Source organism: Haliotis rubra, unplaced genomic scaffold, assembly GCF_003918875.1.
Source record: "Haliotis rubra isolate DU_JTF1 unplaced genomic scaffold, ASM391887v1 Scf53, whole genome shotgun sequence".
Taxonomy (NCBI): Eukaryota; Metazoa; Mollusca; class Gastropoda; order Lepetellida; family Haliotidae; genus Haliotis; species Haliotis rubra.
The window spans coordinates 2,621,808-2,645,069 of NW_025767224.1; the positions used below are offsets into that span (position 1 = coordinate 2,621,808).

General features: G+C 39.1%; 1 protein-coding gene across 3 annotated transcripts in view; it reads right to left on the reverse strand.

The window, feature by feature from the left end:
- The window catches only part of LOC124253048 (forkhead box protein P1-like), an 82,435-nt gene that overhangs the window by 28,123 nt on the left and 31,050 nt on the right, over positions 1-23,262 (reverse strand). For 2 of the 3 annotated variants that reach the window (XM_046686771.1, XM_046686769.1), the window contains exons 2-4: positions 21,002-21,175; positions 15,552-15,809; positions 14,805-15,063 (exon numbers count right to left, since the gene is read on the reverse strand). In XM_046686771.1, the coding sequence (XP_046542727.1) occupies positions 14,805-15,063; positions 15,552-15,809; positions 21,002-21,166 (682 nt within the window). In that variant the 5' untranslated portion in view covers positions 21,167-21,175. The remainder of the gene's footprint in view (positions 1-14,804; positions 15,064-15,551; positions 15,810-21,001; positions 21,176-23,262) is intronic. The other variant, XM_046686770.1, reaches the window with a different exon arrangement.

Consider the following 23,262-nt stretch of genomic DNA (forward strand, 5'->3'; position numbering starts at 1 on the left):
AGGCATCACAGAACCATTCTAGTGAGGAAGTATTGTCCATGTGAAAGGCATCACAGAACCATTCTAGTGAGGTAGTATTGTCCATGTGAAAGGCATCACAGAACCATTCTAGTGAGGGAAGTATTGTCCATGTGAAGGCATCACAGAACCATTCTTGTGAGGAAGTATTGTCCATGTGAAGGCATCACAGAACCATCCTTGTGAGGAAGTATTGTCCATGTGAAGGCATCACAGAACCATTCTAGTGAGGAAGTATTGTCCATGTGAAGGCATCACAGAACCATTCTAGTGAGGGAAGTATTGTCCATGTGAAAGGCATCACAGAACCATTCTAGTGAGGAAGTATTGTCCATGTGAAAGGCATCACAGAACCATTCTAGTGAGGAAGTATTGTCCATGTGAAAGGCATCACAGAACCATTCTTGTGAGGAAGTATTGTCCATGTGAAAGGCATCACAGAACCATTCTAGTGAGGAAGTATTGTCCATGTGAAAGGCATCACAGAACCATTCTAGTGAGGAAGTATTGTCCATGTGAAAGGCATCACAGAACCATTCTAGTGAGGAAGTATTGTCCATGTGAAAGGCATCACAGAACCATTCTAGTGAGGAAGTATTGTCCATGTGAAAGGCATCACAGAACCATTCTTGTGAGGAAGTATTGTCCATGTGAAAGGCATCACAGAACCATTCTAGTGAGGAAGTATTGTCCATGTGAAGGCATCACAGAACCATTCATTCTAGTGAGGAAGTATTGTCCATGTGAAAGGCATCACAGAACCATTCTGTGAGGAAGTATTGTCCATGTGAAGGCATCACAGAACCATTCTTGTGAGGAAGTATTGTCCATGTGAAAGGCATCACAGAACCATTCTAGTGAGGAAGTATTGTCCATGTGAAAGGCATCACAGAACCATTCTAGTGAGGAAGTATTGTCCATGTGAAAGGCATCACAGAACCATCCTTGTGAGGAAGTATTGTCCATGTGAAAGGCATCACAGAACCATTCTAGTGAGGAAGTATTGTCCATGTGAAAGGCATCACAGAACCATTCTAGTGAGGAAGTATTGTCCATGTGAAAGGCATCACAGAACCATTCTAGTGAGGAAGTATTGTCCATGTGAAAGGCATCACAGAACCATTCTAGTGAGGAAGTATTGTCCATGTGAAAGGCATCACAGAACCATGTCCATGTGAAAGGGAGGAAGTATTGTCCATGTGTCCATGTGAGGCATCACAGAACCATTCTTGTGAGGAAGTATTGTCCATGTGAAAGGCATCACAGAACCATTCCTAGTGAGGAAGTATTGTCCATGTGAAAGGCATCACAGAACCATTCTAGTGAGGAAGTATTGTCCATGTGAAAGGCATCACAGAACCATCCTTGTGGTAGTATTGTCCATGTAAAGGCATCACAGAACCATTCTAGTGAGAGGAAGTATTGTCCATGTGAAAGGCATCACAGAACCATCCTTGTGAGGAAGTATTGTCCATGTGAAAGGCATCACAGAACCATTCTTGTGAGGAAGTATTGTCCATGTGAAAGGCATCACAGAACCATTCTAGTGAGGAAGTATTGTCCATGTGAAAGGCATCACAGAACCATTCTAGTGAGGAAGTATTGTCCATGTGAAAGGCATCACAGAACCATTCTAGTGAGGAAGTATTGTCCATGTGAAAGGCATCACAGAACCATTCTTGTGAGGAAGTATTGTCCATGTGAAAGGCATCACAGAACCATTCTAGTGAGGAAGTATTGTCCATGTGAAAGGCATCACAGAACCATTCTTGTGAGGAAGTATTGTCCATGTGAAAGGCATCACAGAACCATTCTTGTGAGGAAGTATTGTCCATGTGAAAGGCATCACAGAACCATTCTTGTGAGGAAGTATTGTCCATGTGAAAGGCATCACTGGAACCATTCTTGTGAGGAAGTATTGTCCATGTGAAAGGCATCACAGAACCATTCTAGTGAGGAAGTATTGTCCATGTGAAGGCATCACAGAACCATTCTGAGGAAGTGTGAGGAAGTATTGTCCATGTGAAAGGCATCACAGAACCATTCTAGTGAGGAAGTATTGTCCATGTGAAAGGCATCACAGAACCATTCTTGTGAGGAAGTATTGTCCATGTGAAAGGCATCACAGAACCATTCTAGTGAGGAAGTATTGTCCATGTGAAAGGCATCACAGAACCATTCTTGTGAGGAAGTATTGTCCATGTGAAAGGCACAGTAGCTCTTAGGCTCGTATTAAGAAAAACAATATTCACTTTGGTTTTGCAGAGTTAGTTGCCTTTTTGTAATTTATTGTCATCCTGTCCTTCGTTTTTCTTGTGATAATTGTCATGTGTTTACTTTTCTTTATCATCATGTTGACATTAATTATTTGTTCTGACAAGATAAATGGAAAATAATTTCTGACTCTCTTCTGGGCCTCCTGTTGATTCACTATCGCAATATTTCTTTCATCGATCTTGAAAAGAAAAATATGTTTGCCATCTACTTAACAGGAAGTGATGACATGACTGTTGAGTGAATATTGCAGATCTGTGCACACAATATTCATTAACAATATCAGAATATGAGTGGGGACAACGCCTCTATTCATAACCAAAACCACTTAGGTCCAGTCCGATAGTCTCTGTAGATATACTACGTCTTTACTATCAGGCCCCTTGTAAAAATATATAATTATTAGTATTTGTAAAAAGAGCAACACTATTTGCCCGAATTGAATATAATAGTTTCTTTTAAAATACCAGTGCCTGAAAGTTATCTATTTAGAAATATATGTACAACTCACATAATGAAATCCAAATTAAGCCTTGATCTGGGAGACAGTAAAAGGCACACAACTAAAAGCGTGATAGTCCCCAGGATGTCCTTAATATTAGACTACGTCAGCTGGCTAGCAGTGTTGCACCAGTTTGTACCCTTTAAATATATCATCCATTGCTGTTCAACATCAGCAATCTTGTCACAATGACTATGTCCCTGTAAATATAGGCCTTAGGATATTTTTGCCTCAAGCAATGGGCCCAATAAGAAGCTCATGTCAGGTTCACAGTTTTAACATATACCGGTAACCCAATGTTTCAGCTATGTGGCAATTAATAAAGTCTAGAGACATACTACCAACAAACTCTTCAACTCTGGCTATAGTCTAGAGACATACTACCAACAAACTCTTCAACTCTGGCTATAGTCTAGAGACATACTACCAACAAACTCTTCAACTCTGGCTATAGTCTAGAGACATACTACCAACAAACTCTTCAATTCATAGTCTAGAGACATACTACCAACAAACTCTTCAACTCTGGCTATAGTCTAGAGACATACTACCAACAAACTCTACTCAACTCTGGCTATAGTCTAGAGACATACTACCAACAAACTCTTCAACTCTGGCTATAGTCTAGAGACATACTACCAACAAACTCTTCAACTCTGGCTATAGTCTAGAGACATACTACCAACAAACTCTTCAACTGGCCATTCTAGTCAAGCTCTTCAACTCTAGAGAGACATACTACCAACAAACTCTTCAACTCTGGCTATAGTCTAGAGACATGCCAACAACTACTGGCTACCAACAAACTCTTCAACTCTGGCTATAGTCTAGAGACATACTACCAACAAACTCTTCAACTCTGGCTATAGAGTCTACTCTTCAATTCTAGTCTAGAGGACTCTGGCTATAGTCTAGAGAGACATACTACCAACAAACTCTTCAACTCTGGCTATATAGTCTAGAGACATACTACCAACAAACTCTTCAACTCTGGCTATAGTCTAGAGACATACTACCAACAAACTCTTCAACTCTGGCTATAGTCTAGAGACATACTACCAACAAACTCTTCAACTCTGGCTATAGTCTAGAGACACATACTACTAACAATCTCTTCAACTCTGGCTATAGTCTAGAGACACACTACCAACAATCTCTTCAACTCTGGCTATAGTCTAGAGACATACTACCAACAAACTCTTCAATTCTAGTCTAGAGACATACTACCAACAAACTCTTCAACTCTGGCTATAGTCTAGAGACATACTACCAACAAACTCTTCAACTCTGGCTATAGTCTAGAGACATACTACCAACAAACTCTTCAACTCTGGCTATAGTCTAGAGACATACTAGTCTAGAGACAAACCTACCAACAAACTCTTCAACTCTGACTATAGTCTAGAGACATACTACCAACAATCTCTTCAACTCTGAGCATATAGTCAACTCTGGCTATAGTCTAGAGACATACTACCAACAAACTCTTCAACTCTGGCTATAGTCTAGAGACACACTACCAACAAACTACCAACAAAACTCTCTTCAACTCTGGCTATAGTCAAGAGACATACTACCAACAAACTCTTCAACTCTGGCTATAGTCTAGAGACACACTACCAACAAACTCTTCAACTCTGGCTATAGTCAAGAGACATACTACCAACAAACTCTTCAACGCTGGCTATAGTCGAGACATACTACCAGTACCAACAAACTCTTCAACTCTGGCTATAGTCAAGAGACATACTACCAACAAACTGTTCAACGCTGGCTATAGTCGAGACATACTACCAGTACCAACAATCTCTTCAACTCTGGCTATAGACATTATCTAGAATCTGCTCTAAGCAGAGACTGCTTATTATGGTTATTGTTTTGTCACTCCTTGTTAGCATATGCCAGATGTTGACCCAGGCACCAGTAACAATCAGGACAGAGTAGTTGCTTTTGCCCAAACACAGTTACATTATATATCCATTGGTCTGAACCAACAAGATGGCTATGACCAGCAGTGTCCAACCCTGCATGAAATAACCAGGACTAATGGGATATCCCTATCGACTGTAGAGTAGCACAGATAGATAGCTGATTGTATTCATTCATAGAGGAACACTGCAGGCCATACGCCATGAGGCCTGATATAGCTGTGTGGCAGATCAACAAGATGGCAGATACTTTGGGGTTAAACATTGTCAAGGCAGAAATTCTGTTTAGACTGTGTTACTATGAAGGAACATTATAAAGACATCCTGTTTGACTCAAGGACAGAAGGATGAACTGAATCAACTTTCAGTTTAGTTGCCTGAGATTGTACATGTTTCCTGAACATATACCTAACTGCCTAAAATACAACTGTCCCAAACCAACTGTCTGGGGCCCTGTTTATAGTTGTCCAAACTGAAGTGCACCTCTAAACCGACAAGTAGCATTTCATCAACATTTATTAACATTTCTTATAATTCATTATGGTGCCACAAACCAAGCCTTGCCTTGATGCATCTTATCTTCCATTTCCAAACCACGATGCAAACGTTAAACAGAAATATTTGTTAGATTTAAACTCGCAGTTAATAAAATTTGAAACACTGAAAAACATGTAATAGGGAGACGAGACACAAACAATCTTTAGAAATGGCGTGATGGAATTTGGATAATGTTTGTCCTGGAAATATGTACAGAGCCCATCAATTTCCCCCGGCTTTCAGAATTGGGGAGAGTTTAGGTGAGAAAATATTGGCAGTATTTTATTAACATTTATTCTGGGAATATATCTAATTTTCCATCCTTTTTGAAGAATGGTGGATTGCTTTTGAAATCACCATGAAGAAAATCAAGCGAGATGAAGCGAGGCACTATGCCAACACGAGGCTGCCATATTTGATTTGTAGGTCGTGGAAGGTCCAGTGGTGTACAAAGGAATTTTGGTGGGTAGCATCATCTTGTGTTTGTTTAGCATCAAAATCAAACAGTCCCTCGCAGAATTTGATTGGATTTGTCTCTCCCCAAGCCGGTTCTGTTTGACTCGCGTTGAGTAATTCTAAATATTGGTATTTTCCCCAAACTAAAACATATTTCCCTTGTCAATACGGCTGCGGCTCATATTTATCGCGAGTTAATTTCAGCAGCCAGCACCGAAATGATTTTTACTGATGGTAAACAAAGCCTTGAGACTAGTAAAGGCAGTTGACATTTCTCTCAATAAACCCTAAATAAACTCTGGCTGCGACTCCATTCCACTTTAATTCCTTCACTTTCATTCAGCCACTGGCATGGGTAAGCAACAGAAAATAGCATGGCGGTGACAGTATTACTAGTAAATTAACTTTTGCTTTTGATCCTGCCTTATTTATTTTGTGGTCAATGTTTACCACCATGCCAGGCATGAAGATCATCTAATTCTGGGGTCGATCGCAGGAATTATTCACAGAATTTAGGAAAAGCTATCCTGGGTTTGTCATGAAAGGCGTTAGCTTTTCACACTATGTCGGAAGTCATTCGGAGGAGAGCAAACTCCCTGTGCAAGACGAGCTTTCTTACAATTAACACCTTCCGTAGAGGCAAACAAAGCAACTGTCCCACGAATGCCACTGGTCCAACACCGGCATGTAGTTCATTACGTCCGATGTTTGTTCTCTGTACCCCACATTTTCCTCCTTGTGTTTTGCTCTGGTCTTGGCAATTGTTTCAAGAGTGACCCAGACAGGCCCTTTTTAAACTTTGGAAACAACCTGTAGGGTCTTCCACACCAAAGTGGCAGGACTGTTACTAGCTTTAGTTCAGGTAAACTCAAATAAACACCTCCTGGTTAGGGTGAAATGGATTCTTTATTGTAACTCCTTAATTTTTCAATGTAAGTGTCTAAAGTAACATTTACTGTGTCGTTTTGAATCTAATTATGTTAATAATTGCAATAACTTTGTACTTAAAGCCCCCAGTAAGACAACAAATGTTATATCTTAGCATCTCATTATTTCAAGATTTTGCCTGAGGGTGCTGAAGCTTTAACCTGACATTGAGATGCGTCTATACAGCTACCAACAGTTAATCAATGTACGAGAAGTCAATACTCTAGTGTTGACATTGATATGAATGAAAAGACGTAGCTCTGACAGGTCAAAATGACATTTATATTTGATCAACATTCAACAAAACATTGTTCTGAGCATTTATCATGTAGGAAATTAGCGCTGATTTAAACCTTTTGTCAAATATATCCCGAATGATTAGAAACTTTTAATTCGCATCACACATTTCTGAGTCTCTCATACATGTCCTGAAATAAGCTTATCTGAGAACGCTCAACCAAGTGTGCAATCCCAGGTCTAGTGTAAACTCTACAGGCGGGGACACCAGAAATGGGCTTCACACACTGTACCCATGTGGGGAATCAAACCCGGGTCTTCGGCGTGACAAGTGAATGCTTTAACCACTAGGCTACCCCACCGCCCCTCCCACACTCGTGTCCAGAACTGGCAAAGTTATGACTGCCCTGTTGATGTACATAGTGAGAGATGAATGGAAATGTTTCTTTAAATACTTTCATTTTAGATACGGAATGTTGCTTTTATAATTCTACCATCTTTCGCTCACTTTCTAATAATGTTACCATTTTTCACTGTTATCTTAGGCCTAAAAAAAATAATGTTGTGGTTCCGATTACCCGACCGACCCTTGAATTCTGGTGCTGACCCTAGTTTTTTAAGAGGTATGAGTACAATAAGCTTTCAGATACCACTGTTTTTTCCCCCGCACCAACGAACATCATTCAGTCTGATAGAGAAAGTCAACATGATAGCCGCAAGCTTGATTGAATAAACAATTACACATTGAAAAATGTGTTATTAGCTTGTACTTTACTTATAAAAATAAAAATGTAAAAAAATATATAAAAAATTCCTACCTACCTACCCTAAAATTTAAAGAAGTGTAATCGGAACCACAACATTTTTTTTTTATTTGGCCTTACCAGTCTTCCTATACTTCTGGGGGCGGTGGGGTAGCCTAGTGGTTAAAGCGTTCGCTCGTCACGCCGAAGACCCGGGTTCGATTCCCCATTTCTGGTGTCCCCTGCCGTGATATTGCTGGAATATTGCTAAAAGCGGCGTAAAACCATATTCACTCACTCACTCGTGCCTATACTTCTGAATGCTCAGGTCAACATCGTAAAGTCTTAAACTGGCTGTTTCTAAACTATCCCACTGTGAAGGTCTGTGAAAGAAAGGCCTGGCTAAAAGAACGATTATCAAAAATATCGTTGACAGGAAAAATTATTTATGATCATCGATATGAATATTGTGTCATTGATAATAACTTTTTGTTAAATTTTACATTTCAGAATAATATCGAATCAATTGATATTTTGTTACCGATTATTGATCTCTATGATCCATATCGATGGCTAGCCCTAGTGACAAACATGCCATGAGATAGCCCACAGTAAACACTGCACCTGGTAGTAAACTGATAATGCATTGGTCAACATCACAATCAGAAAATATTTACACTTCACACATGACACACCTCAAATTTATCCCATAACAAGCCACTGATGCTTTTGTAATAATAAACAAACAAATAATTAATAATATCTACAACCCAACATTATTCCCTATCTTCACCCTGTGCAACTGATGACACTGTACCTGGCGCCGTGGGGTACATTGTAAACTAGGTGGATATTGCTGGTTTTCGCTTGGGGCATAACATTGTATCATGCTTTGTATGGTTTAAGTCCTGCCTAGCTTTCAAACACTACTCAGTGTTGTAGGAGCCATAAGTAAACAATCACACGCTACGTTTTCTAGGCTTTAGAATTCATAGGGTCCGAGGGGGCGAGTATCCAAATAACAGCACGACTGTTTACTGGTATGTTCTGGCTTCTGCATCTCTTGTATCACACACTGTCCAGTGGTGAATAGCACCTGAAGATTATGTACAACTCAGAAATACCGCCATTAACAGAAAGTTGTACAAGTGAGTGAGTGAGTTTATTTTTACACCAGAAATATGCTTTACAGATTGAGCCCATGTGGGGAATTGAACCCGGGTCTTCAGCCTGACAAACGAATGCTTTAACAACTATGCTATCCCTCTGCCTCTTATGATATTACAGACACCTTCATTAACCGAGGGTTTTACAAAATACATCAGGAGATATTAGAGACACCATCATTAACTGAGGGTTTTACAAAATACATCAGGAGATATTAGAGACACCTTCATTAACTGAGGGTTTTACAAAATACATCAGGAGATATTAGAGGCACCTTCATTAATTGAGGGTTTTACAAAATACATCAGGAGATATTAGAGACACCTACAGTAACTGAGGGTTTTACAAAATACATCAGGAGATATTAGAGACACCTACAGTAGCTGAGGGTTTTACAAAATACATCAGGAGATATTAGAGACAAAATCATTAACTGAGGGTTTTACAAAATACATCAGGAGATATTAGAGACACCTTCATTAACTGAGGGTTTTACAAAATACATCAGGAGATATTAGAGACACCATCATTAACTGAGGGTTTTACAAAATACATCAGGAGATATTAGAGACACCATCATTAACTGAGGGTTTTACAAAATACATCATGAGATATTATAGACACCATCATTAACTGAGGGTTTTACAAAATACATCATGAGATATTAGAGACACCTACAGTAACTGAGGGTTTTACAAAATACATCAGGAGATATTAGAGACACCATCTATAACTGAGGGTTTTACAAAATGCATCAGGAGATATTAGAGGCACCTACATTAACTGAGGGTTTTACAAAATACATCAGGAGATATTAGAGACAGCTTCATTAACTGAGGGATTTAAAAATACATTATATAAAATGAGTGGGTTTTGCTTTAATGCCTCTTCAGTACTTAGAATCAGCTTTATGTGAAACCCAAGAATCTGGCAAAGAAGGGACAATAACAAGTTTCTACAAAATATTTACAACTTAGTAAGTGAAAGAATGTTTTTCTCTACATAATCAAGTCTGGGCTGATGAAATGTTAGTTGATCCATGTTCCAGCCATCATGAGCCACACACTGTGATCCTACTCTCTACATTTGGCTCTGATAAAAAAAAACAAATATAATGAATACAGTCAACAAAACAGTAACCAAGAAAATACCATGTCTAAAATTTCAAAAGTGTTTTGAAAATTTCTGAATAATCTATAGGAATATATAAATATTCCAAATCAAATATTTGCACTTGACAAAAGTATATATTTAAACTGGTATCTTAACACTACAAGCTGCTGTGAAATATTCATCTGTCATCTACAATGCTCTCATTGTGGAGGCTCCTCTTCCACAGGAACAAGATATAGTCTTATTGCTGGGGCCTATAAAAGACGATCAATCAGCCCTAACAAACCACTAACCCATAAAAAGAAAACCTTTTTAATTAGTAACAATCACCTCTGTATCAAATCTACGAACACAACACAATCCTACCCTTGGGGAATTCAAGATTTGTAGACAACTAATCAGCATCATTGTCCTCAACAATATGTTAATTATAAATGTATTTAGTTAGAGGAGCACAATTACACGACATTCTCAGATCTTAACCTGATAACCCTTGGGACACTGAAAGATGTCTTTGGCATGTAGGTACACAAGACACCTTAGACATGTATATGTATCAGATGAATAAGTTCTGAGTGTAGGAATCCACAAACAGACCTCACAGATCCTTGTTCGCAAATCTTCAAGCGAGTGAATGACATTTTATTCAGCTGTATGAGGAATGACTTTGTATACATGGTTCTTCAGTCTGGGGTTAGATGCTGAGAAGAAATTCTTACAAGGAATTATTTCTAATCCCGTCCCATCATTAACATGGAAGAATGAATTCAAAAGAATTTGTTAAAACTAATTAAAAAAACCTTCATTTGTTTGAGTGGCATTCTATTGAAGCTCATCATGTAACTTTCTTTGATATATTGTGATCCCACCTTTGTTATTGTTTTGTTATCTAATTATCATATGTACATATATCTTGTATATAAGCTGGTGTACCCCATCATTCCCCCATATGCTTGAAAACGGTATAAAAATCTACAACGAAACGTCACTATTGTGAAAATAAAGAAGTTGATCATCGATACAGTTTTGTCATCTCTATAAAAATCCATAAATTCTAGAAGTATGTGCTTCTCATGTTTACTGAAAATACCCCAAAATACAGAATCTAAACACTATGGTGGATTTCTAAACCTCAGATACTGTAAGATTTTATAGGAACTCAGCAACAAACTTCAAATCATTCACTACAATTCACAAAAATACTTCAGCACTGTATCACTGTTAATAAAATTATGATTGTTGTAATATTAAGATTTCAAAAACCTGAACACTTGTGCCAACTGAGGTTTAGACGTTATCAGCCACAATATAACTAATAAACTACAGTGGTGTGTGTACCGACTTATCAAGATAACATTATCCAAATTCAGCATGCAGATCATTGCTGCAATAAACAAGCTAAACCGAGCATGAACATGAAATGAATGGGGCCCATGTCAGCTCATTGTTTACTATCTTGATAACAAAACAAGGTGAGGTATTGCCTCTTCGTAATGTGAATAAACGTTTTTTGCCAGATCATCTTACCTCCTTGCTCTAGTAACGACAGTTTTATTGTTGATGTTTTGTTAGACTTGCCTTTCCATGAATAACCGCCACAATTAGGTCTACCTCCGTCTATAGGTGACCGTTACGCTTCAGTGGGAGTGATACTGGTGTCATTGTGACTGCTCACTTGTCAAATCATTAAAGCTTTAAGAACAGCCAGAGCGAGCGAGTGAGTGAGTGAGTGAGTGAGTGAGTGAGTGAGTGAATAAGAATTCTAAACCATTTTTTTTAATTTCAGGATTATAATCCAGCACTATGGTCTCCAAAGTGATTGGTACGGTAAAACAAATTAAACTCCCATACTTGAGTGAGTGAGTTTAGTTTTACACTGCACTCAGCAATATTCCAGCTATATGGCGGACTCCCATACTTTAAACTTTAGCATAGATTTTTATAACACTGTCTCTTTCATTGGTAGATTAACATAACTTTCAGAGCTATTTTGCACTTTACACCAAACAATTTGTTTTGGGAATAACCGTGGCTTGTTATTCTATTGCATTGACGAATTACATGTATCCTTATCTGTCAGGAACTTAGCTTCTGCCATAGAACTTGGAAATCCACAAAACATGATTTTTTAAAATACAATTCATGCTGTTTATATGGAAATACACAGTAAAGTGATACTGAACATTTTTCAAGCTGTGAGTGAGTGAGTGAGTAAGTGAGTTTAGTTTTATGCCACACTCAGGAATATTCCAGCTATATGGCGGCGATCTGTAAATAATTGAGTCTGAACCAGACAATCCAGTGATCAAGAGCATAAGAATCGATTTACGCAATTGGGATATGATGACTTTGTCAACCAAGTCAGTGAGCCTGACCACCCGATCCCGTTAGTCGCCTCTTACGACAAGCATGGGTTAGTGAAGATCAATTCTAACCCTTCACGGGTCTTTTCAAGCTGTTATGTGACATTGTTTGTAAGCTTTGTAGAACAGTGTTGCAACTGCATTGCACTGTTTCTGTTAAAGTTAAGTACAGGGCAGTTGTGAACGAGTTACTAAACTGAGACAAGGAGGAAGCTTCGAGGGCATCCGGAGTAATCCGGCATAGTCTGATCCAGCAGGTTAGGGAACTTCTGCAAGTTTTATATGCATCTCACATCACAAGAAGTCCAGCAGTTATGTAAAGATCACTTTTCACCCGGACCCCCAGCCTCAGCCTATTTTGGAGGCTTGACCTCTGTTGCAGCTGAGAGACCATCACTGTCCTTACTGCTACAATCACTGCTATATATCGTATTGTCATACCATTTACACTGACTTTGTGATTCCTTTGTAGTCATTTGTAAACTTAGTAAATGTTCGAATACAATTGTTGATTATATCACTTTTCTTTGTCATTTGTTGGTTTCAACCCAAATTCTTCAAAGTACAGAAACACATTTAGGTTAACTTTTTGTTTTAACTTGGGAATCGACCCGGAATAAGGTGTATTTAAAAAGCAAACAGCTCTTCTCAACAGTCCTCCTTTCTCCGCCTTAACACATTGTAGTCTATTTTAAATGTTTTAGTTTTCTTGTAAAGTTATTTTAAGTAGTAACAATTTATCAAATCAACCATAATAACATAATTCTGGGTTGTTGGTATTTGTTCTGCTTTACTTTTCATTGTCTTGAAATTCTGTACAAGCAAATCCACAAAGAATAAAAAATGGTTGTGCCTTATTGAAACATTTTGTGTCTGTCTCTGAAGTCAAATATCTGTTAGCTGCTGTCTTCATTGCAAAGTATCTGTAATAAACAAGCAACAGCTAGAAACAAGTGATTTAGTCCTCTAAATGGAATAAAATATTCATGTTCTTTGGAGATAACCGTGATCTTTTGGTACCATTGCTGAAAAGAGCATAGTTATGATAGAGTTGTGTTTTGTTTTACGAAGTCAAAAGAGAGATATTTCCATGTCTGTCTGACTGATATAAAATATTTTACGAAACTATGTTGAGGAGTTATTGTTTTCTCAAATCCCTTGAGGTAGTTTTCTTTAAACACAACAAAAAGGGAAAAATATCTCATAGGAATGAATTTATTTAAAAATAAACAAAACATTCTGATAATCAAATACAATGTCATGTTTTCAATCCATCATGCTGATGATTCTACAAGATGAGATATCTTCAGCTTAACTCAAGAATAAAACCTGGATCCCATCTGATAGGTGCAGATGGGCATTACCTGGTTTACAGGGCAAGAATCAACAGACACTATTTGTTCAACTATGATACTGAACTATGATGAAAAGACCTCTCTTGATAATGTAAACCTGAGAAACATGATCAACACCATTCCCAACACCGTTTGATTATACCCCTCTCATAATCTTGAACTTTGTGAAATGAGATCAACAGGCATGGAGAAAACATAGGTATTTCACATCTTTATGTGCACTTGAAAAACATGATTAAAAAAATGATCATACAGATTGCTAAGATGAAAATGGAGGAGAGGAGGGGAGAGATTAAGGGATATAGGTTGTGAACCTATCTTGTTGCATTCTACTGAAGGGCTGGATCAGATGAGTGAGGTCAGGGGAAACACTTTATGAACCTACCTCGTGGCATTCCAATGAAGGGCTTGATGAGATGAGAGAAGAAATTGGGGGAGACAGGTTGTGAACCTACCTTGTTGCATCTCACTAAAGGGCTGGATAAAATGAGTGAGTTAAGGTGAGACAGGTTGTGAACCTACCTCTGGCATCCCACTGAAGGCCTTGATGAGACGTGAGAGATTGGGTGAAACAGGTTGTATATGAACCTACCTTGTGGCATCCCACTAAAGGGCTTGATGAGACAGGAGAAGAGATTGGGTGAAACAGGTTGTATATGAACCTACCTTGTGACATCCCACTGAAGGGCTTGATGACATGGGAGAAAAGATTGGGTGAAACAGGTAGTATATGAACCTACCTTGTGGCATCCCACTAAAGGGCTTGATGAGACAGGAGAAGAGATTGGGTGAAACAGGTTGTATATGAACCTACCTTGTGACATCCCACTGAAGGGCTTGATGACATGGGAGAAAAGATTGGGTGAAACAGGTAGTATATTAACCTACCTTGTGGCATCCTACTAAAGGGCTTGATGAGACAGGAGAAGAGATTGGGTGAAACAGGTTGTATATGAACCTACCTTGTGGCATCCCACTGAAGGGTTGAACGAGACAGGAGAAGAGATTGGGTGAAACAGGTTGTATATGAACCTACCTTGTGGCATCCCACTGAAGGGTTGAACGAGACAGGAGAAGAGATTGGGTGAAACAGGTTGTATATGAACCTACCTTGTGGCATCCCACTGAAGGGTTGAACGAGACAGGAGAAGAGATTGGGTGAAACAGGTTGTATATGAACCTACCTTGTGGCATCCCACTGAAGGGTTGAACGAGACAGGCCAGGAGGTACTGCCGTTGTTGGAGCTGGATCTGCTGGATTTGCTGAATCAGCTGTTGCTGCTGGATGGCCAGTTGCTGCAACTGCTGCTGCGCATGCTTCCCACTCTTCTGCTTATCTTGCTGCTGCTGCTGCTGGATCAGCTGAGATTGCTGGAGGACATTCAGCTGTAGTTGCTCGTTGAGCTGATGGAGCACCTGCTCATGAAGCTTCTGCTGCTGCTGCTGGGATGGGAAAGAACGTCCATCAAGTCAAGGTCACATGTCACCATTTCAACAACCTTCATATAGCAGTTAGGTTTGGAATCATCTCTTCTTAATAGGGGTGACAATTGAGCTGGGTTACCTCTGTTATTGAAAGGATCATACATGGACTATGCTGGAATATTTGGGCCAGTTATACTTGCAGAGGTTCATAAGGATTACAAATTAGGTATAAGGTTGGCTATGTTTCAGGGATCTATGTCAAGACAATTGGAAACCTGAACTGGAAGCTATCACCCCCCATTCTAAGCATACTGAAGCTAATTTTGTTCACAGCAATCAGCAATACTAGAGTCTCTTTACTGTAGAATGTAAATAACCATAGTTGGACTGGGCCATCTAGTGACTGAAACAAGTGACAACCCACACTATCAGGGTACATGAAATCCCGTGGATCACAGCTAACAAGTCAAATAAAAGCTAGTGAGAGCAACTGAGTTTCACCGTACTTGATGTTGTAACATCAACGTCTGCTGTTGTTGCATCATCTGCTGCAGCTGTTGCGGGGAAACACCTTGCTGTTGCAGTAGCTGCTGCACCTGCTGCGGGGAGAGGCCGTGTTGTGCAGCCATCATCAGCAAGGGCTGCTGGGATAGGTTGGTCAGCAGCGGAGACGAGTCTGATGCAGACTTCAACTTCCGTTTAGCAGCTCCCACTAGGCTGGAGGAGTTCTTCCCAGGAGGAACACCCTGAGGAGATTCTGAGATCTGAAAGGGGAGAGCACTCTGAATAACATGAAACACGGAGTGAGGAAAACTGACTGAAAATTGAAACGGATGACATGTGTAAATCTGCATTGCGATCAGATTTAGGTAAACTTCACAACTTCATAATGAAATGCTATACTGAAGTTGATTCCAAAAATCAGACATCTGAACAATAACTTTACACCCAAAAACATGTGTAACAGGGAAATCATTCTAAGCAAGTATGCAACACAAGCCTGCCAAATCTATTATTAGCCAATCAGTGGGCTTGGCGTAATTTTTTTTAATTTTTAATGACAAAATATCCACAAAAATATGTCTTGGTTAGCCAATCTAATACCATGAAATCACTTGCTGTTGTTACACATTGCTAGCATCATGGACACTATCTCCACAAAGTCACAGCATCTGACCACGGATCCACTGAGCCAACCACCAATAGAGTCTGGACCAACCAAACTGTTCACAACAAACAGTAGACCTGTACTTGAGAACTATTCCAAAGCCCCTAGTCTGGGATGCCCCAATGACTTCATGGAAGAACACACTTTCAGTAATATTTCCACATGTGAGCACATGTGTGACATTTAACACCTGGTGTCTTCTCTGATTGACAGAGTATGGGTTACGCTGCTTTTCTGAATATTCCAGCAACTATGGCAACCAATTATGTTTATATACTGAGAAAGTGACAAAAGCAAAGGCCCAGTTCTGCACCATGACCATAGAACATACACAGTCATTGAAACAAAAACCATACCAAGATAATAAAAGCATGTCTAGCCTACTCTGTTCTAACAAGAGGCAGGGATCCTTCAACCACAGACGATACTCTGTTGACACAACTTTGTGGTGCAGGGTTCTTTGCCTGTTCTTATCTGAGCAACAAATTTCACTAATTATACGATGAAACAAAATAGGATCAACAAGGCCTTGCCATGCACACAAACTGCTTTTTTAATTCTTTTTCCTTCGTAAATATGTGATTCAAAATTAAAACCTGACAATTATCTCATTGGTGCAGTGTCAGGTACTCCGTGATGATGTCTTACACAGAGAACCTACATGAAGCTATTATTACTTCTACAAACCAGAAACCAAGGTGGGGAGACAGTTCAGTGCCATCCCGTCAGATTAACCCTTTCAAACAAGTGATTCTGTGAACAGTTCACGAAAATGTGAAGCCTATTATCTTAAGATCCTAACGTAGTCTATCAATTCAAATTATAAACCCCAAAAAATTAATTAGCTAAGAACTAAGAGATCTGAAAAAGTTGATGTTTTTCCCTGTTTTGTTTTAAATTGAAATGCTAAATAAATGCTATTAAAAAGAATGTTGTTGATTGGTTGATAGTAATTATCAACTCTTCCCAAACACCACCACATGGGTATGTACAAAAGGAAAACATATACTATGTTGTTATTTCTGCAGTCAAGGTATAATATTATGATGTTCCACTTAAAACAAACACGCAACCTCCAACAAACCGTATGAACTATGACAATCACAACACTGACACTGCTCCTCTCCAGGCTCTTTCTTTCCGGAGTTCTGAGGTCTGCTTCCAACAAAATATCCTCGCTCCACCGAACCCATACATTAGTACAGATGACCAACCCAGTTCCTCCTTCTGTACAAGTTCTGATAATGGTTCCTGACAATAGTTCCTGTCCCCTACAACACCACCACGTACCCTTCCACCCCCATTCTGGCTCCCTCTCCTTATCTAAGCTCTGACAACTCGACATGCTACGCCCTCAAATATAGTGCTCATCTTCCGATCAACCCCAAAGAAGTTCTGACAATAGCTCGTGACAATGGTTCCTTATTTCTCAGCCCCTGACATTACCTATTACCAGAACACTTCCAGGCAGCCCTGTTTCCTGAGTGAATTGCTATGAAGAACAACATCTGATTATATTGAATAGATATCTACAAATTGTTAAGTCTCTAGGTAAACACGTCATGTAAATGCGCTTGTTTAGCTGTTTAGGAAAGCTATTTCGAACCCGTAAACAAAAGCCAGCGTGTTTACAGGTTTGAAGTCACCTGACAAATTCCCGTCTAGATTGCCTCATATATTCACAGGATGTTTACGTTTCACAACTACACAACTGATCAACACACCAAACTTCTGGACAGGCATACTTGAAGATAAAATCACATTTACATTATCTTTGAATTCTTAGACATATTAACAAAAAAACAACATTTCCACACACAAGTACATCGCTCATGTTTCCTTGCTTCAAGCAAGTTCAAGCTATCACCAACAACTGTTTTCATACTGTATACAAAACTTAATCATAAATATTGATATTTTCACATTCCGCAGAAAAAAATTTCCAAAACAATAAAATTTGACATTTAAATACCTTTATGTTTCCTCCCAATTGTCATAATTTATGTACATAGATTTCTTTCATCCAGTTTCATAGCATACATAGAAATAACCCTCAATAGAGTACATGTTGTATTTATCAGCTGTGGTATAAATCCTGTTGATTGACATTTCAGTGAAATATGTTAACGCCTACCTTAGCAACATTGCCAATAATATAAACACTGTGAGCACCAGTTTTGACTTCACAAAATGCACCCATCTCTGGAAGCAAACCTGTGTCCTGGTTCAGATGAGTTACCAATGTTACTACTCAGCATCCCCACTCATCAACAATGAAAGCAAACACTATTTTCCATGACTGAATTGATAATCGAGTCTATCAATTCAAATTATAAAAGTACCTCTACAACTGATTAGCTAAGAACTAAGAGAACTGAAAAAGTTGATTTTTTTCCCCGTTTTGTTTTAAATTGAAATGCTAAATAAATGCTATTAATAAAAATGTTGTTGATTGGTTGATAGTGATGATCAACTCTTCCCAACCACCACCACCACATGGGTATGTACAAAAGGAAAACATTTACTAAGTTGGTACGTGAAATATCACTGAATGAACACAAATATTATACCATGGGGGAAATAAAAACAATATATTTTAACACAAAATATCTTACTTCACTACATCTTACAGTGGATTTTAATTTACACAAAGAAAATAAAAATGAATACTTTAATGCGGGTAGTTAATGAAAGCCAGAAACTAATAAACAAAAGTAAGGCAAAAGAACAACTGTTCAAGCATAGCCTTCAAACAACTGGGCCCGTCTGCGTTCATAACATAGCAACATTATCATATGACCTCATTATCTAGTATCACATGGTCAAGGGAGACCAGAAGTACATTCTTTACCATCAATACAAATCAATAGAACAACATGATACCACATTCCTGGTGATTATCTGCTCGTATCCACTGACAGGAAAATCACAAATTCCTACCCGCTGAGGAGGAGACGACGGCACCAACACAAAGACAATGTCCAGATGAGGAAAATATCACCACATTTCTAAAAGTCAGCATCTTCGATTATCAACAAATATAAAAATCGTCCAAGTTGCAGAATGGACATCTTTTGACGAAGGCTGAGTCAGAAGAAAGTACATTTACACAGTGTTCCTTAGTAAATAGCCAGGAGTTGACTTTGTCCCCCCCGATTTGGTTTTACAGCTCCACAGCCTGCTGGAGGTGGCTACAGTTGCCCACTGCGTGAATGTAACTACCACCACCTCACTGGACCTAGCTTGTTACTTTCTCTAGTTTGTGTATTGAGATGTTCCGAGTTCGCTGGGTCTTGCCGCTCTGATCTTGTGTAAACATGTGCCAAGCCACTGATAATGAGAACTCAAAGAACAAACATACACTGCTTTGGCAAAAAGGGAAACAAAATTTTGCCACGAGCCCTCGAAGCATTCGATCGATCACAAGGCAGACCGCTAGGACAGGATGAAACAAACACTTTGTCCATCCACAAGCAAAAAAGACCCTCTGCAACCCCCAATCATGTGATATTCACAGAAAATGCCTGTACCTAAAATACCATGAGGTTGAAACTTCCTGAATAATTGTGTTTAATATTTGTCCATAACTTCATCACATGGCAATTAATGACTTAAAGAGGTGCACAAATACCTCAGATTTTCAATTTTACTTGACAGAAAAGCAATATAGAGACTGCATGTTTAAACAAAAACAGACTGGAAAATGTCCTAAAAAATAGCTGACTTCGACAGACTAAACTGACACCTAAAAGTGTTGTGTATAAGTAGTTATTAACGAGTGAGCAAGTTTAGTTTTACATAGCAATCATTAATATTCCAGCTGTATGGTGGCAGTCTGTAAACAATTGAGTCTAGACCAGACAATCCAGTGATCAACTGCATGAGCATTGATCCACACAATTGGGATACGATGGCATGTGTCAACCAAGTCAGCGAGCCTGACCATCCGATCCCGTTAGTCGCCTCTTACGAAAAGCCTGGATTACTGAAGATCAATTCTAACCCGGATCTTTACAGGTTTGGGACAGTCAGCTTGAAGAGTATTAGCACAGACTGTTGACAAGAAATGTGCACACTGGGGCTGACTGTCAAACACATGATTAACTTGATTTGTTTGTCTCTTACATCATTGCAGCAAGCAACACCCTACCTGTCCCTAGGCATTCTGTAAACAATGTAGTTCGGAAAAACCAGTGGTTGACAGCATGATCAACAACCCTGGTTGCTTGGCTACAGTGACACACAATCAAACATGCCTGTGGGCCGCCTAACCTGACCCTCAATGTCGCTGGCTCTCATGACAAACCAACGATAGTGGGGACTGACCGTAGGTAACCACAACATATATATTGTTTGTGCATAACAGTTGTATAGAAGCATGGACTGCTGAAGACCCAGATTTTTGTGGAGGTAATATAACTGATGTAAAACAAATTTGGAACACATTCATTGTCATTAAATTCCATTTAATGGCTGTAGAAACATGCCTCCTCCAGACCTCTTCCCGAAGAAAACCATAGTAACAATACTAACAACATTCTCAATCAAAATCTCTACCTTGTCACATAAATCTTACAATTACAACCAGATGACAAACTGATTTCATTCTTCAGACACTGACCCAACCAACCAACCAACCAACCAACCAACCGCGCGCGCACACACACACACACACACACACACACACACACCTCATACACACACACCTCACACAAACCCTTCCAGAACACACACGCATTTGCATGCTCACACGCACACACTCACTTTCAGGATTGAGGCAACCATTACCTGACGTGATTCGTGATGCAGGTCGCCATTTCTGGCGTCTCCATTGAGAAGTGCTGCCCCAATGGCGGCAGCGTCTCTAGCAGCGTCTCTGGCAGCGTCTCTGACAGCGTCTCGTCCAGTAGACAGGTTGATGGCTGCGTCCTGGTGCCCCTCTTCTTCCATCATGCCATGTTCCTGGAAGCAATCAAATAATATAAATGTTGTACTTTGTAACACATCTCTAGAACTTACATTTCCATTCAAACATAATACCAGACTGTGGTCATCTAATTCTTCTCTGAAGCATATTCAATTTAAATTCTTCACCATTTCAATTTTCTATGAGAACTAGCATAACTTCTGTTTTCACCAATATGTACCAAAGACTGAATTTGAAAGCAATATATTTTATAAATTAACTTCTTATCACAGTTCACCATCAAAACTGTAAGAGCTATTCATCCTAGCCACATTTGCTTTTTATCTCACAAGCAACCATATTGAAGTTCTACCTGCCTAAAAATGTGACCAATTAATTTTTCATACCTATGAATGTTTCTGAGCTCTAAACAATAGGGACTTATCTGTCATCTCCTTTTGTACATGTGTGAAATATTAAAATCTTGCATTCTTCTTTTCTTTATGTTCAGTTTCAACAAAGAACGTGAAAGAACACGACAGAAAGGATACATGGTTTAATATGTACACAAAATTTCAGTAGACAATGTATCATACTACATCAAAATGATTTTAGGATTAAATACTTAAGCGAGAAAAAAGAGATAGCTCTTTTGTAGATAATCAAATGACTGAATCATGACTAATGCATTTAATCATTAAATCATAAAACAGTAAAAACAATTTGGGGAGTGTTGGGTGGGCTTCACAGATAATATTTCTCAACTCTTTCCTAATTTGCCTTTAGAGTGCTGGTGCTCAATACTTTGATATAGGCTACCTTTAGAGCAATTTTTAAACAAAAAAAGCCAAACATTTAAATAATCAAGATACTGTTGTAACACTTCCAAATAAACATGACAAGTTTCTCTTACAAAAATCAATCCCACTGAATATGTATCAATAACGTCATTACATTCAGAGGGGCTTGTGTTCCTTCAACACATTTGAGGGGCCCAGAGACCCCAAATACTGTCAAGAAATTTATCCCAAGTCAAAGTGAGTGAGTTTGGTTTTACGCGCCGCTTTTAACAATATTCCAGCAATATCACGACGGGAGACACCACAAAATGGGCTTTAAACATTGTACCCATGTGGGGAATCGAACCCGGGTCTTCGACATGGCGAGTGAACACTTTAACCACTAGGCTACCCCACGGCCCCTCCTAATTCAAAGACCTGACAATGCACATATTCCTGCATGACGTCCATCATTGATTAGACCCTTTATCTAACATGGTCCCAAAGGTGACAGCAAAATCATGGGTCAAGGTAGACTTTGAAGCTCACTTCAAACTTCATGAATCATTTTCTGAATGAATTGAATTGAAATTCGAAAAAGTCGACAACTCCAACCATTAATTTCAATGTGGATGGTTGGGGAAAAAAAAGACAATGACATTTTTAACATTGCTGCACCTGGCAACTACATCTAATCTCGACAGCATATCTGAAGACACCTCAAACTTCAGTTCCCTTGGGGTTGAGGAAGGGAGTGGGAGCATTGGCGACGTAACAGAGGTAGTATTTATTAGGGATGGGCAATAATACCGGTTCACAATATATTGCAATACATATTGCAATACGCCAACACATATCGCAATACAAAGTTTTGGCAATACCCAACCCTAGTATTTATGGAATTATTAATAACGACAACTATTATTTCCATCATTCTTACTAAAGCTCAATAGGCTCAGCATCATTGCCAGAATCAGCTAGGGGAACAGGTAGCTTCTGACTGGTATACTCCTCGTGGAGTTGAAAGAACTATGGCTTTCTGATGGTTTCATATGGAACACATGAATCCTTGAAAATTCATACGCATAAATGCAAATGACTGTATTAACAGACACTTGAAGTACCAACAGACACACACAACCTACCCACCAACTGGAAGAACCATCATAATTGATATTTGTGCACTATAGATGTAATAAACCATCAGCCTTTAGGGGAGTTCTTTTGATGTCACTTCCGGTCAATCATACTTCCAGATATGACATCATTTCCAATTTTGACATCACATCAAGTTGCTTTCAGACAATGACATAAACTGATTTTGACATCACTTTTGGTTTAACAACTATGACATTATTTCCGGT